General features: G+C 35.3%; 2 protein-coding genes and 1 long non-coding RNA gene across 5 annotated transcripts; 1 reads left to right on the top strand and 2 right to left on the bottom strand.

The window, feature by feature from the left end:
* The first annotated feature begins 239 nt into the window (after nt 1–239).
* Nucleotides 240–10,212, top strand: LOC113500636 (set1/Ash2 histone methyltransferase complex subunit ASH2). Of its 3 annotated transcripts, XM_026881491.1 has the most exons (10): nt 240–615; nt 700–878; nt 1,402–1,549; nt 2,056–2,252; nt 6,361–6,578; nt 6,754–6,931; nt 7,838–7,994; nt 8,205–8,328; nt 8,550–8,804; nt 9,062–10,212. In XM_026881491.1, exons 1-10 carry the CDS (start codon nt 455–457, stop codon nt 9,164–9,166), a joined length of 1,722 nt encoding a protein of 573 aa, XP_026737292.1. In that variant the 5' UTR covers nt 240–454; the 3' UTR covers nt 9,167–10,212. The 3 variants fall into 3 exon arrangements, with proteins under 3 accessions (XP_026737292.1, XP_026737294.1, XP_026737293.1); XM_026881493.1 differs by lacking the exons at nt 240–615; nt 700–878; nt 1,402–1,549; nt 2,056–2,252 and adding an exon at nt 3,841–3,930; XM_026881492.1 differs by lacking the exons at nt 240–615; nt 700–878; nt 1,402–1,549; nt 2,056–2,252 and adding an exon at nt 3,973–4,321.
* LOC113500640 lies at nt 1,553–3,821 on the bottom strand. Its single transcript, XR_003401226.1, has 2 exons — nt 3,764–3,821; nt 1,553–1,702 (listed from the first exon to the last, which is right to left on the bottom strand). It is a non-coding gene; the product is annotated as an uncharacterized LOC113500640 (long non-coding RNA).
* A 788-nt stretch (nt 10,213–11,000) lies between the features above and the next one.
* On the bottom strand, nt 11,001–11,974 carry LOC113500454 (bolA-like protein DDB_G0274169). The gene is made up of 3 exons (XM_026881261.1): nt 11,807–11,974; nt 11,528–11,730; nt 11,001–11,214 (listed from the first exon to the last, which is right to left on the bottom strand). Exons 1-3 carry the CDS (start codon nt 11,826–11,828, stop codon nt 11,065–11,067), a joined length of 375 nt encoding a protein of 124 aa, XP_026737062.1. The 5' UTR covers nt 11,829–11,974; the 3' UTR covers nt 11,001–11,064.
* Nucleotides 11,975–15,370: the final 3,396 nt, after the last annotated feature.

The following is a 15,370-nucleotide window of genomic DNA, read 5'->3' as shown; positions in this document are numbered from 1 at the left end:
ACTTAAATAACATTCACAATAAATTTTAGTTTAGAATCAATATATGTCTTTAAATGTAATTTGATTCAGCATCGGGTTTAAAGTGCTTTGTCAACCACATATTTTAATATGAAATAATGTTACACGTTTTACAACATTAGGTAACAGCTTATTCCTAAACGAATTAATAATCTTCTAAATTAAGTATGTCACAGGTTTAATGACAGCAATACTCTGTTTCTTTCGCACTTAACTAATTCACCGTAAACGCTAGCGCCATCTTCCAACGCATATTCGCAACACTTGTTATTCTTTACTTGTATGGACTAAAAACACTTTGCACTGTTTCCATGTTACGATTTTGCATTCTATTTACTACGGAATGCAATCTTTATCTTTATTATTGACAGTATTATTATAATATGAGACGATCAAGTATACGTATTTTGTTAGAAAAAGCGAAATAACTTAGACAATGTCTTCAGCGACAGGGGACTCCATAAGAAAATCTGCTGAGGCAGATGTTGCCTCCAACAATGTTTATAACAATCAATCAGAATCTCAAAAGCCGGGGGATAACGGCGAAAAGAATAAAACGAATAAATCCTCTTCTGAATCTCAAGGCAATTGTTACTGGTGAGTAAAAGCTACATTCGTGTTACTTTTTTCATTCAAATTTAGAATTAGCACTGATTGCTTGATAACCCTTTATGATTTTAGCGGGAAAGATCGGAACCTGAATATTGCTGAGTTATTGTGTGCCTCTTGTAATAGATGGTTTCACGAATCATGTATTGGGTACCAGTTGGGAAAGTTGGTGCCATTTATGACAAACTACTTGTTTATTTGCAAGAACTGCTCACCAACTGGACTTGAAACTTTCAAGAAGAACCAAGCTCGTAAGTATTTACTACCTTGTGTTTAAAAACATAATACAGATTTCAGATTACTGGGCAATGTATGGCATACTGGTGACTGTGTTTATATACTGAAACCTTGACTTGACCTACACTTGCAATGGCATAAGATAATAATATCTAAGTGCAGAGCAATGACCTTATCTCTAGAAACAAGGAATTATTATATTGTTCTGAGCACTTGTTGTACTGATTAAAGTTATGTGGAAAGGAAGTAAAAATAAAAATATTCTTTAAAAACTGTTATATTCATTATTACACAGAGAAATATAAAAAAATAGATGTTTTAAAGAATACTCTAAACATGTGCGTCAAGTGTCATTCCAATCAAATGCATAAAATTAGAAGTACGTTTTTGGCATTTTTAGACTCATCTAGAACAATTTCCAAATAAATCTCAAATAGAAACACTTATATTAAAAAAACCCTTTTGTACCCACAAATTGCATCACATATTTTGAAGAAAGAATATCTTAATTCAATCCAATGTTTATCTTGTTCTCAGAATTCCCACAAATGTGTTTGACGGCAATAGCAAACTTGAGACAGGAGTCAGTGAAGGACAACAGCAACAGAGCCCTGTTCAGTAAGGATAGAGAGATCATACCATACATAGACCAGTACTGGGAAGCAATGACTACCATGCCTAGAAGGTATTTTAAATTACCATTATTTTATTTTTCCAAGACAAAATCTGAAGCAATACAATATTAAGCTGTATCTAGAAATGCACATATAGTTTTATTACCCAACATCGGCCTGGCCTTTTTCCCAACTATGTTGGAGTCGGCTTCTTCTTTTATTACCTGGTATTGAAAATTAAAAAAATTATCAAATTAATTGTCACCCTTAATATTGAATCCTGGGATTCATTTTTTAAGAAGGCAAAGGCAGCAAGTAAAATTCTAATTTTCTTAACAGTATAATTTACCTAACAGGAAACAACCCCAAAAAGTTTGTATTTGTTTTATACTGGCCACTAAAAAAAAATTGTAATAAAAGAAATAAAAACAAATGTCACAATGGAGACAAAATTTTGTAAATTGTCGCATTGACAAATAATAGCAGATTAAAAAAGTAATTTAGTTTAAAAGTGATTAAATAAACTCCTTAGTTTATTTTACCTCAAAAAAAAAAAACTAAAGTTATTTTATTTCAGAGTTACTCAGTCCTGGTACGCTACAGTGCAGAGGGCCCTCATAAAAGACATTCAAGTACTGTTTACGTATGAGGAGGACGCAAACCAGGGACCAATGTTTGGGCTCTACAATATGGAGCTCACGGCTATCAAGCCCAACTATGAGGCTATGATTAAGCAAGGGCAGCTTAAAGTCACCGACATGGGCATTGCTACAAGTAAGTAATGATAATATTACTAGTTTTTATCTTTCTGCTGCTGGGTAAAGACCTGTTCAGATATGTAGAAAGATTGAGCATTAACTACTGTGATATACTATTATAAGTTGTTACTGCAGAGGGACTGCCTTTGTTTTTGTTTTTTCACTGGTAATCATCTCTATCCTCTTTTTCTCAAGACCATTGTATGTTTACCAATCTTCAGAGTCAGTAATCTCAATCATAATCTATTATGAGTGTCTCATGTTAGAAAAAGACATCCCTTTCCTCTTGTAATCTACTCCAGTCTATGCCTAGCAGAATTCACTATAGCAAGAAGGAATCAATCTCTCAATCATTTTGCATAATCTATAATAAAAGAAAAAAGCAGTATACTATTGATTTCCCAGCATTGCCTTCCAATTAGCACATTGATACGACCTATTTAGCACCAGTTAAAGCTTCTTATGACACCTCTTAGTCAATTAAAATATTTAGCATAGCTCTTGAGGCAGTATAACAAATATTATACAAACAAAATTTGGCACCAGATCACCTACTCCATTTATCAGTCATTGAGCATCTTATGTTCAGTCTCTGGTTGGCAACTGTACCTGGTTTCGAGACTATTAAGTGGCAACAATTTTATGACGCACGATCAGTGACGTGAATCGGAAACCCCATCTGTTTACCAAGTATAGAAATGCCTAAAAATCATGGCTTTTGTTTTTAGAAGGCGATCAAAAAATATACGGATTTTGGTGCGTCTTCTTTTTTTCTAGTGAACATTTCATTCTTGGTTACAAATCATCATCGGTGTGTATTTCCTCTGATAATTTCTACAAGAATATCTATCTGATGAGCAAAGTATGCTTGAAATAATTATAATAATAATGTAATTAAGTGTCTGTGATAATATCTTAGATGTGGCTCCAACAGCTTATAATAGTGCTATCAGAATGTAATAAACGTAAAATTACCCGTAATCTAAAATACCTGCAATTCCTGCAAACATCAAAATACAATAGTTATATGGTCAATTAAAATTGGCGCGCTAAAAGAGTATGCTCTACTATTATGCAAAGTGGTTTGTCAGGTTCGATTAAATAAGATTAGACCGGAAACACGCCCATGTAATGCGGGTATTATTACTGAGATTAAAGGGTACAGTGGCGAGTAATGACTAGTCTAATATCCCTCTAATATGCTGAATTAAATTAGCCACTGTAGTTCCTTGAAATTCATCCAACACATTTTATTTCTTCGGTAATGATCACTACAACAGCGAGATACGACTTTGAAACGCGACCTACTATTGTGACCTAAATAAAATGACATGAAGTTGGAAATTGTTGAGTGGTTATAACACCATAATTGACCGAGTGACATATCGCTTTGGAAACGATCCAAAACACTGAAAAACGTATACACGAACGCGCGCGGTGCATACATCGAATTGTAGACCCGACCACAAAGACATGTTATTGAATAATGACATTGTTCTTTATGCATTGGTGTATGTAAACACTTACTTCGCGACGCACACAGCGGCGGCATTAAAACACTATATTCTACGTTAGTGTGTCCGTATATTCGCCGATAAGTACACATAGGACCGTCGCGTTAGCCGCGCGATTTCTCCTCTATTGATTTTAGATTTAAATAGTTCACTACATAATCACCTTGAACTTTATGGCTGGTGAGTTACGTCCGTTTATTTTTTCTCAAATTCACAGTTACACCTCTTTAGAATGTTATAAGCATACATAATTAATTAACACGGCTATCTGTTATCAGAAACGTAATTTGCCTTGAACAAATGTTTACTTATAACTAGGTATGTATTGGCGTCGCGTTTTTATCTCGTTAAAGTAACGTAAGTGTAAGGTAACTATTTTTATTCCTTATATGATGTTGGCTGGTTGTTTACGTACGTCGTCCCACATTGTTATGCTGTTTGTCACGTAAGACTCCGATTTAATCGGCGCGTGGGTTCGTCTCGATACGTATACTTTATCTTATCAACACTTGCACTAAATATATGACAAGTTTGTCAGTTAGTTCAGATATCGGTGTTGACGACATGGATAGTAAGTTGTTAAGATTTGAATTGATTTTCGTTGTGTATTTTATTGGCTGGCCTTTGGTATAGTGCTAACATCCTCTTGCATAAATAATTGTTTCCTGCAGCTGTATGATATGAATGGCTATCGCTGTGTTAAAGGACCCAATAAAATGCTACCGGGTAGTCAATTGTGATATCGGCTATTACGGATGCTACTGCATACGTGGTTTAATGGAATTTTAACTTTCCGCTTGTTATTTAAATTTCTAACATCGTATTATATTTTTTACTTACATTTTTATCTCAAGACTACATTTATGTCGCATGCATGATTAAGCTTACATAAAATTCAGGAGATTTCGTTACGATACCAAATATGTATGTACGTCAAGTATTCGTGTAACGCGACAATAAAGATTTATAGTATTTATACGATCGTTGAGAAACATAATATTATAATTTTGGTGTTTATAAAAACAAAACGACTTGTGTATATTCACGTTCACTAAATTTTGTCCTTAAAAAGGATAAACAACTTTGCATTTTAATGTAGCAGCGAAGTTTTGTTTTCACAAGCACTTATTTCATTAACATTTCTTCCCACTCTACCACGAAACGTACTGTTAAATCTCTATCACTGCTCCATACTGTAATACCGAGTAGTCATAAACTCGTGTCGATTCGGGAGCATTGTACTTTTTCTAGGAGTTGTTTCTGGGACACATGAATGGTTGATAAGACCTACATTTCTTGCGATATTTCGTAGCGCCGTGGAAAGAGGTCATGATGCAAACATTCGCCTGTCGCTGCACGTCTACCTTCAAAAACTCGTGTCGTTTGTAATCAAAATTCCGTGTTTACTTAATTCGCATTCGATTAAAGGAATTCAAGATAACTTCGTTCGGATAAATTGTTAAATTCCGACACCATTCTTTTAAATGTTATTTGGTGAAGAATTTGATTTAACTTGTTATTTGCATAATATTCCGTCGTATCGCAGTTTAAATACTACAAAAAAACATGTTGGTAACCCAGCATAATAATATAGTTTACACTTAACTGGACCCACTTCCTTTACACAATTCATACAGTCGACCCATTACCAAGAGCAACACATACACGTTGACAGTACAGTGACTTTATTTCAAGGAATTAAGGCTTATTTTCGTTACTCAATATTGTTCTCACGTTCGTTATGTGAATTATACATATTTTAATACTAAACACTTGGAAACATTAATGACATATTTATTAAAATTTTATTCGCTCGTAGTATACAAATGAATTTATCTTCAAGTGCTAACTACTTCTGTATAGGGTCTCAAGTTTTGTTCTGTACCCATTAATCTAAATAAGAACGTAATTGACAGGACGACGTCTGCTTCAACAATTTTTACTTACACTCTACTATACGTCAAAAGCATTCGTTTTTTATTTTAATATTTACGATACCAACGTTCATAATCATAGAAAAAATCTTCGAAATAAAACATCCTGCTATAAATTCTGTTTTCGAGCGCGAATTTGCAATGTCTGTTAATTGGAACGGCATTCATTATGCGCAACGCTAATTTCTTACTGTTCCCCGCGCTGTATTCGTTCAGATGAGAATTTATTTTGTTGATCTGTTTCACGGTTCAGAGACGTGCATGTTTGCTCAATGCAATGTTGCAGCTAATTAAAACATGGAATGTATTTAAATAATGATATTTCCATGTCTCGTTAATAGCATATTTCGACTCTACATTTTTTGCAATTTATACATTTTCTGATATCGACTGTTTACTGAAAAGTCAATTTGACTGTAAAATAACATATTGCTAAGGGAAACAGTAAAACTAATGATTTTTTAATTATTTTTTGGCCGACTAAAGTAAAATAGTTTCCTTTTTTTGGTACTCATCTCAGATTTTCTCAAACGGTTAGTCAGATTTCGCTCTCAAACGTAACATTCTTCTTCTCTATCCATGTAATTTATTCCTAAACACCTTTACTCCATCTTCTTTTAAGTCTCTTTTCAAACCCATAATCTACTTCATAAACTTAATGCGACCATCTTTTCAGTTCCATTAGCTGGCAATGTGAAGGGCAGGCAGGGTAAGCGGCGGCCGGCAGTGGGTGGCGCCACTGACGCCGGCGCGCCCGTCGGGAAGAAAGGACGCACCGCGGACCTCGGGGCCCTCAAGCTGCCCTCGCACGGGTACCCTACTGAACATCCCTTCAACAAGGATGGCTACCGGTACATACTGGCTGAACCTGACCCTCACGCGCCCTTTAGACAGGTTCGTTCAAGCAGAATGATTACAAACTAAGTTTTTCTTTTTTCAAATGGATTCACATTTTTTTATTCAATGACAAACTAAAACGACTCTAAAGATGCTAATAAATTTTCTGTTTGAATTTTTGGCTCACCTCAATATAAGGAACAATTATAATCTAAACATTTTTGTGAATCAGGAATTCGACGAGAGCAATGAATGGAGTGGAAAGCCCATCCCTGGTTGGTTGTACCGCTCGCTGTGTCCTGGCGTAGTGTTGCTGGCGCTGCACGACCGCGCGCCGCAGCTCAAGGTGTCGGAGGACAGGCTCGCGGTCACCGGGGAGAAGGGCTACTGCATGGTGCGGGCCACGCATGGTGAGTATACTATAGGTCATGTACCTATAAATCTGGCCCAGATACCTTCATAATAAGGTTAATTTTCACTGAAATAAGTATACGGACTTAGTATTAGAGTTATAAGCGAGCGAGAAGAGAATTGTTGCCTGATTCCTTGATAAGGAAATGATTTGGTACTATAAATAACATTTTCTCGTTTCCCGTTTTCGATTTTTACAGTGCGTTATGAGAAAAATAGGGTCGTATTACTTCCTTATAAACGTACTATTAATCTCCATAATTGTAACGGAATAGAAAGAATTAAAACTTAAAGCATAGTCTTCTAAAGGGCCGAGGTATAGACTCTTTATTAAATTCATATGATTCATATTAAGTCTATTTATGTCGAATTAGATAGATAGATGCGAGAGCTAGTATTGCTCACTACCTTGTTTACCACGATCCTTCGAATTACGTATGAGCCTACCCCTCAGACTACTATCACCTAGACTATTAGAAGCAGCAGGCCATGAAAAAGCTTTTTATAATAATAATATATATATAATATATCATGAGACAACTCACACACGGTTATCTGATCCCCAGCTAAGCAGACCTTGTGTTATGGTAACCAGACAACTGATAAACTTACTAATATATTTCTAAATACATACATATTATAGATATATTACACCCAGACACCAGAACAAATGATCATGATCATCACACAACATTTGTCCTAGGCGGGAATCGAACCCACGACCTCCGGTATAGCAGTCAGGGTTACTAACCACTAGACCAACAGGCCCGACCAACAAGTGTTTGATGTAGCACGTGCTGGAACCCGTGGTCGTCAGCTCGGTCTAGTGCGTGGTATTACATCGTAGGAACTGAATATGCTATGAACCGCATTAAATTCCTTGTTGTGGTGTGTCACTGTGCCAGGCGTGTCCCGCGGCAGCTGGTACTGGGAGGTGTGCGTGGAGGAGCTGCCGGAGGGCGCGGCGGCGCGCCTGGGCTGGGGCCGGCGCTACGCCAACCTGCAGGCGCCGCTCGGCTACGACAAGTTCGGCTACTCCTGGCGCAGCCGCAAGGGCACGCGGTAACTATACTCTATTCATTATCATCTTCAAATTCAAGAGGCTTCCACAAACAAACACCCACACTTGAAGTATGCATTTGTGGACACAAATATACTTTACCCAACGTCTATTCCTCTACAGCCTACAGTTCGATTTAAATTGAGAACAGACTACAGATCATTATTACAATATACAAGTCACTATTTGATTGATTTATTTTAAAATTGCAGGTTCCACGAGTCCCGCGGAAAGCACTACAGCAGCGGCTACGGCGAGGGTGACACACTTGGATTCCTCGTAGTTCTGCCCGAGAGCGTGTCTACTAAGTACACACCCAACACCTATAAAGACAGGGTAAGCCGAATATCAACCAAAAAAAAATTTCTTGTAAAAAAGAAAATCTCCTACAAGAAAACTTAAAACACTACAATTAACAAAGATGAAAAACGATAAATTCTAACTCTACTTTCTAGTTGTTGGCTTTTTCACTATTTCATATGACATAGTTAACTAACTTTGAACTAACTTAAATTGCCTTACGGAGCATGATAATTACTATTTGCTAATAATTCCAGCCATTAGTAAAATTCAAGAGTCACCTGTACTACGAAGACAAGGATAATATTCAAGAATCTCTGAACAATCTCAAGCCTTTGCCGGGCAGTAAGATATACTTCTTCAAGAATGGCGAATGTCAAGGCGAGGCCTTCGTGGACATCAACGAAGGATGCTATTACCCCACAGTGTCACTACATAAGAACGTCACTGTTAGTGTCAACTTTGGACCCAATTTTAAGTATCCGCCGACCAGCGAATACAAGTACAGACCGGTAAGTGTTTTTACATGTTTGTATTAAGTTTTTTAGTCTAGTCTGGCACTAAGGATAGATTACAATTAATTTAAGTTTAAACCCAGGTTATCCTAGCTACAATTGTGATTGATAGTATACTTGTTGACTGAGTGCTAGACTGACGGCTGTGTTCAAATATATTTTACCTAGAACCCTTAGGATGCATTGAATATTATCATCGGACGCCAAAGGGTCATTCTCAAAGTAATTAACAATTTTTTTACTGATTCTTTCAGATGTCGGAAAAAGCTGAAGAAGCGATCTGCGAGCAAACTATGGCTGATTTACTATACCTCACAGAAAACGAGGGAAAGCTACGACTCGATAACTTCAACCTCTGATACAACTAACACCGTTTTACGGTGTTTGTGAATGAATGGACTGAGTGTAGTGTTGTGTATAAGTGTTATTTTATCAAGAAATTAATATAATACTGATGAAGCCTGCTATTTACCATGATACTGCACTGAAAAGCTAGAGACAACTGATCCCATGCACACAGCATATTTTGCAATGTGTTTTGATATGTGGACTTTTAATATGAAAAATTGAACAATAAAATCACAATCATTTAAAGTAATTCTATCGTGGTGGTTTCTTAGTTTTACGCGAATGTTAGACAATGAAATAAAACTACTTTTACGGAGTCTGTCCGTGACCATGATACCTGCAAAGGTGTCGAAACGTCGGGAACTAAGATCTAAAATTAAACCACGATAAAATCCGTAAAGTAGTTTTATTTAAATTCTATCATACTATTAAGTTGTGTATATGGGATCACTTTCTTTGTAGCTTTAATGACGTGTCTGATTGAAAACCTTTTTATGTTGTCCTATCAAAATGCAACCTGAACAATATTTTATGCAAAAAATTGTTAAAGTCATCTATTGTATATGATAATATCAGAAATATAAATGTATGCAAATACATTGACTGTATTTGTGTAGTTACTGATGTTAAGGTGAAACTACGAAAATATCAAATAAATCTCTTTAAATCAAAGGTGAAAATATGATCAAAAATTATTGTGAACAATTTTATCTGAAGTGTATACATATAATGTTAAATTGCGCATTTTGTACAGTTTTAACTAATATCTAATTGGAAAGTATTGAAAAAGTATCAAAATGATTAAAATAGTCATTAAATAAATATTGAACTCTTATGTTTGAACAGTATAATATTGCTAAGTATTTCACTTTATGGTGATCATAGTACATTTTTGTACAATTTCCAGATTATTAAGAAAAATATGTAATACATATTATATAATATTATTTTCTTAATATGAATTGGTTAATGGTTCACTACCAATTGATCTGCATTGAAAAGTCCAATTAGAAAAGTAAGAAATGGTGTAAGAATAAAGCTTTTCCTCTTCTTAAAATTGTTTTTTTATTTTATCTATAAAACAGATTGCACTTTAATGGTTGTAAAGGATCTGGCAGACACTAGAGCCTTTTCTTTCTTTTTTAAAAAAACGTCTCTCGCAGTAAGGAAATTAATCCTTGTGTCGCGGGGGGTTTACAAACATACAACTCACATGCACACCCAGACACCCAGACTCAGAACGAGCATTTGTGGAACACACAAATGCTTGTCCTACGCGGGGATCGAACTCGCGACACGACGCGCACAGTGGGTTTGGCATGGTGACCTCAACCACTCGGCTATCCGTGCGTTTTTTTTCCAGGGTGATAGTAATGACTTCAACCCACATAGAGGGTATGACATGACTACATGTCGAACTGCCACCGCCTAATAAAACCCAGGGCTGCTACTGCGCCAGAGTCACAGGATGATCTGCGCGACTCTGGCTGGAGTCTCTAGCGCCTCGTGTAACCAAAACTTTTGTTTATGTTGGTACAGTTTTTGTTCATGTCTTATGTTCAATACAGGGTGACAGATCCTTCTGATACTATAACAGCCAAACTTCGATGGATGGATGTTTGTTCCTCTTACATGCAAAAACCACTGAATGAATTTAGACCAAACATGGGATTGTTTATAACCAGGAATAACAGAGTTTTTCCCTAATTTTATGTTCCTGTGGTATAATTTTCGATTGCAGTGGGCAGGCCTGCAGGAAACAGCTATAATTGTTACCTAATGGTTGACAGAAGAGGGTTTTATATCGCCATGCAGATCAACATGGAGATAATGACAAATACAAAATAATATCAATACAATAAAACTATAAATTTATTTTACAACTAGGTAATGAAAATCAATTACATATCTATTTTCCAAAACCACCTTTACAGTTAGGGCTGCTCTCTATGACTTTATCACTGGTTTCCCATTGTTGTGGTGTTTTAGCTACAATGGATAATGCATGGACACCTGTCTGTAGCTCTTCTTTCAGAATATCATTTACTAGGCGATGTCTCTGTAATTAAAGAGATAAGTAAGTATTAAAAACCTGTTTTAAATAAAATACAAGAAGAAATACCAAGATGACAAAATGAATTTAAGAAATAGAATGTTTTTATTACAGATCATCAGATTTTCTAAATTATTATATTAATTTTGAATCCTCCATTCTATGTGAAATGTTCTCAACAAGATTTAGTAGAATTAAACTAAATAAGTATTTAGTAAATACTAGTAACAAATTGGCATTTATCATAGCAAGTTGATTTAACACATTTTTAAATCATAATTTAAATACTCAAATTATTTAATAACCTCGGTTCCTTTACCTTTATTAACGGCAATCCATCAAATTTATCGGACACTACAACAACTTTGAAATGAGTCTCGGCACCTTTGGGAACATTGTGCATGTACGACTCATTGATCACATCTAAATGTTTAGCGTCTAAAGTCGATAGTAATTTGCTCCTTATCGTATTCTCCACCACTCCTGCCATCGAAGACATGCTTCTGTGGATGTTGAAGACACCTAGAATATTATTTTTTAACAGTTATTATTAAATTCTATTTTCCCTTCGATTTAAGCTTTATAGATAACTTCTTACCCGGTCGCAGTATGATACTCATAGATTGGTTACTTTATATGATAATTGATATGAGTTAAACCGATGTTAAAGTGTGTTTAAATATCTTCGTGGTTTATTATTGTGAAAATTCTCAAAACAGCTGACAAAATAATTTGGTCGGTAATGTCAATGTGACGGGAACAAGACATTTCCAGAACCTTCAAGAGACATTGACAACCACGTTCAGAAATCACATTTACATTTAAATCTTGAAATTTAAATAAAGAGAAAATAAAATGTTTTTGAGTAAAAAAAAGACACATACAACAATAAAAAAAATATTAGAATTGGTCTCATGGACTGTAGTATGGTTGAATTAATTATAAAGAGTACGTTCATATTGTTTCCTTTTGAGCTCAACTTTGAAGAAACTATCTGATTTATAAGAATTGATTAACTTTAAAGTAATTGTACCATGATTTAATAATATATCATGGGTTATATTCGCTATACGGCTTACATTAGGGCAAGTAGTTGTTATTGTCTAAGATTTAATCGAGGTCGCAGAGTATTTTTGTCTGGAAAACATAATTAAACCGCATAACAGAACCACTATGTACCGACACAATAAACTGTGTTTTGAACGACAAAAGAAAATTGCTTACGGAAGTTATTTCGGCAGTCATAAAATCGTATTGTTATTTGTTTATCAACCTAATTGCGTCCAACAAAACTAAACAAATAAACCCTGTGGCGGCAAAGGGAGAATATCAAATAAAAGTTTATGCGTATTGTCAGCAGAAATATAGTAAGCCACAAATTGTCCCCAGCCAGCTATAAATAAATAACGTAATAATAACTTGCTCTAGATTTTTTATTGGATTTGATGGATTGATTTTTCATTGGATATTGGGAGTGAGTTTGTTTTCGCACCCCCTCTTCCCCCATCGCGTGATACATTGTACGATCAAATAATATCCGTTTTTCTTTTTCACTTTTGCGCCCCCTTTTTGTGGAATCATTGAGTTCGTTACAAATGTTATGGTTATATTTGAAATATTGATTTGCAATTTATTGTAACACATTATTCTGTTTACACAATGGAGTGATTTTATTATTGCTTAATGGTTCGAAACGGTGTTAATTCACTTTTTAGGAAAACATGAATGGCAGAATGGTATCTGGTGTATTTCAATTTTATACTTTGATAGTTAATTTTTGAATAACTGACTGAAAATTGTTGTGTGCCTATCTGGATCAGGTTTACCTACACTTTAAATTTAAAGCTTGTGACTGGTGCGGGACTCCCTTTTACACACGTAAACTCCAAGTCGGCCCATTGTGCGTCTATTTAAAGCATGTAGTCATGTTGTTCATTCTGTTTACTGTATTTTGACACTAAGTAACTTTTAAATGATAAACAGTGTGATGTATACCGATGTATTACCCGTAGCTATGACCCAGCACCCAGGTTCACTAAGAACAGGTAGATATTGTAGACTTTTAAATATTTTCAGAATGTCTTGTTGTGTAGGCTTACCCAGGCTACCCATCATATTTCGTATTCTATCAACTTTATGGGCATTAAGCTCTATCATCCGCTCTACAGATAAGCTCCTGTTATCATTTAGACCCATTAAAATGGTAGAACGCTATTCGTTTCTTGCAACAATTATAACACTGGTTAATCTTTCACGAAGGCTACAGTTCGTGCTATTGCGCTTTTAGCGCTAAAGCTTATCGCCTTAGCGATCTCAACGGTGCCATTGCAGCAAAAGTAATGTTTATAGGCTTGCAACACCGGTTCCAAACGTTACGTGTTGCCAAAGTGGAGTTGAATACGTAGTTCAACTGGTAGTACCTATGTGCGACAGCACAAAAATCACGATTTTTACGACTGAAGTTCAAACTTGTGATTCGAATCACATTATTTTATTATACCTACTTCTTATTCATGAAAAATGCGGTCTTAATGCCGGAGACATTGTCTATCATTTAACCATAGAGTGATACAGAGATAAAAACACGTAAAGCTTAAAGACGAATCACTGCTGTAATTCCATGGTGTACAATAAAGAATATTCTAACCTAATCTAAAGCAAGTTCTGTTATTACAATTAAAATATAAAATAATTTTAAAACTAATGCAATTGTTTTGTCCGTCGCGTCTGCACGAACTTTACTTTCTCATTCTCATTCAGAGTGGTTGAGTATCTAGCTATTATTACTTTATTACAAACTTGTTGTTTTAGAGGCGAAGCAATGAGATTACGAACATTATTGTAACGTGTTTATTTCACCTTCTTTGAATGCTATTCTTTAATTTGATCTTAGGATTAGTACGTATATACGTATGTGTGTTTATTCTAGAGTTATTAAGTAAGAACTTAGGTATATTATGCAAAGGAAAATGTTAAATTACTTTTTTTGCTCACCCCACTAAAATATAAGCAGATGCAGATGATATAGTGCCATGCTGTTCCTCTCGCATAGATACACATTTAAGAAGATCTTAATTTCAAATAATAAGTTATAGTAGATATAGAATAGAATACTCTAGGAATGAAAAGGTTCCAAGAATTTTGAGAGTAGGTATCAATCTCTAAATACTATTTTAAAGCATAAGTTTGTTTGAGCACTCCGCGTTATCTATCTCAGGATAGCTAACAGTACAAATCTTTAACAGTACACCCATATCCAAATAAGCACTAAAAATGTTGTAAAAATTTCCTCCCTTTTAACTTCCACAGTCGCGCTTAAGAGAATCCCTTGATCTCCAACAAAAACAAATCTTTTGTCACAGTCCCCAAACTTCATGCGCTCGGTTTTTTATTGTCTCCCTTTCCTCCAGAAGCTATTAGCACCCCTCTTAACCCGTGAATACGAATGAAATGCTTTAATCGTTTCGTTAACTTAAGTATCGAAGAGTAGCTCGCAAATGGTGGATGCCGCGCATAATAAATCAATGAATTATGTGCAGACGTTGCGTGGCTCTGATGAGATTGGATCCTCTTGCGACTTTGTCTTATGTTAATAGATTACGTCGGTTTTCAATTGTTTCTGTCTTCATCATGATATATTTAATGTAAGGGTTTTTTATATCTTTTTTTTTAATTTAAATCATTACTTAAATGATGGCAATCCTGTAGGCTGGCTAACGAAAAATCTAATTCGTTCAGTTTCAGTCGATTTGGTACTTTGGAATATAGTGATCGTGTAGCGACAATATTAGAACTATACCAGCACAGCTGAAACTCGATCGCATTTCGGAACAAGTACGGTTTGATAACACTATATCCGGACTGTATAAAAAAAAAACAACCATACTGCTTTTCGCCACACTTACAAAAATGCATGTCATCACCTATTACATCACCACCTCTATCGCCTATTAAACTTTGTTTGCATAAACAAAACACTATCCAATTTCCCTCATATTAACCGGCGTCACAACGATAATGTTTTAAGTCACGTTCCTATATCGGCACGGATACCAATAACATTGTTTATTTTTAAAGTTGCCCGCAGTAATAATCCGTTGTCCAATCAGAATTTTATATTGTCAACTAACGTTCATACAAATGTATTCAGGCATCGAATATG

The sequence above is a fragment of the Trichoplusia ni genome, chromosome 14 (assembly GCF_003590095.1).
Source record: "Trichoplusia ni isolate ovarian cell line Hi5 chromosome 14, tn1, whole genome shotgun sequence".
Classification (NCBI taxonomy): domain Eukaryota; kingdom Metazoa; phylum Arthropoda; class Insecta; order Lepidoptera; family Noctuidae; genus Trichoplusia; species Trichoplusia ni.
Note: the sequence above shows the minus strand (reverse complement) of the source record. Positions and strands in the feature narration are given on the sequence as shown.

What these genes read in the sequence shown, in the direction of transcription:
- LOC113500636 (XM_026881491.1), top strand. Translation starts at nt 455, where the DNA reads ATGTCTTCAGCGACAGGGGACTCCATAAGAAAATCTGCTGAGGCAGAT. An exon ending in TCTCAAGGCAATTGTTACTG is followed by an intron (nt 616 to 699) that starts GTGAGTAAAAGC and finishes TTATGATTTTAG; the next exon opens with CGGGAAAGATCGGAACCTGA. An exon ending in CATGGTGCGGGCCACGCATG is followed by an intron (nt 6,932 to 7,837) that starts GTGAGTATACTA and finishes TCACTGTGCCAG; the next exon opens with GCGTGTCCCGCGGCAGCTGG.
- LOC113500454 (XM_026881261.1), bottom strand. Translation starts at nt 11,828, where the DNA reads ATGAGTATCATACTGCGACCGG. An exon ending in GAGTATCATACTGCGACCGG is followed by an intron (nt 11,731 to 11,806) that starts GTAAGAAGTTAT and finishes ATAATATTCTAG; the next exon opens with GTGTCTTCAACATCCACAGA. An exon ending in ATGGATTGCCGTTAATAAAG is followed by an intron (nt 11,215 to 11,527) that starts GTAAAGGAACCG and finishes CTTTAATTACAG; the next exon opens with AGACATCGCCTAGTAAATGA.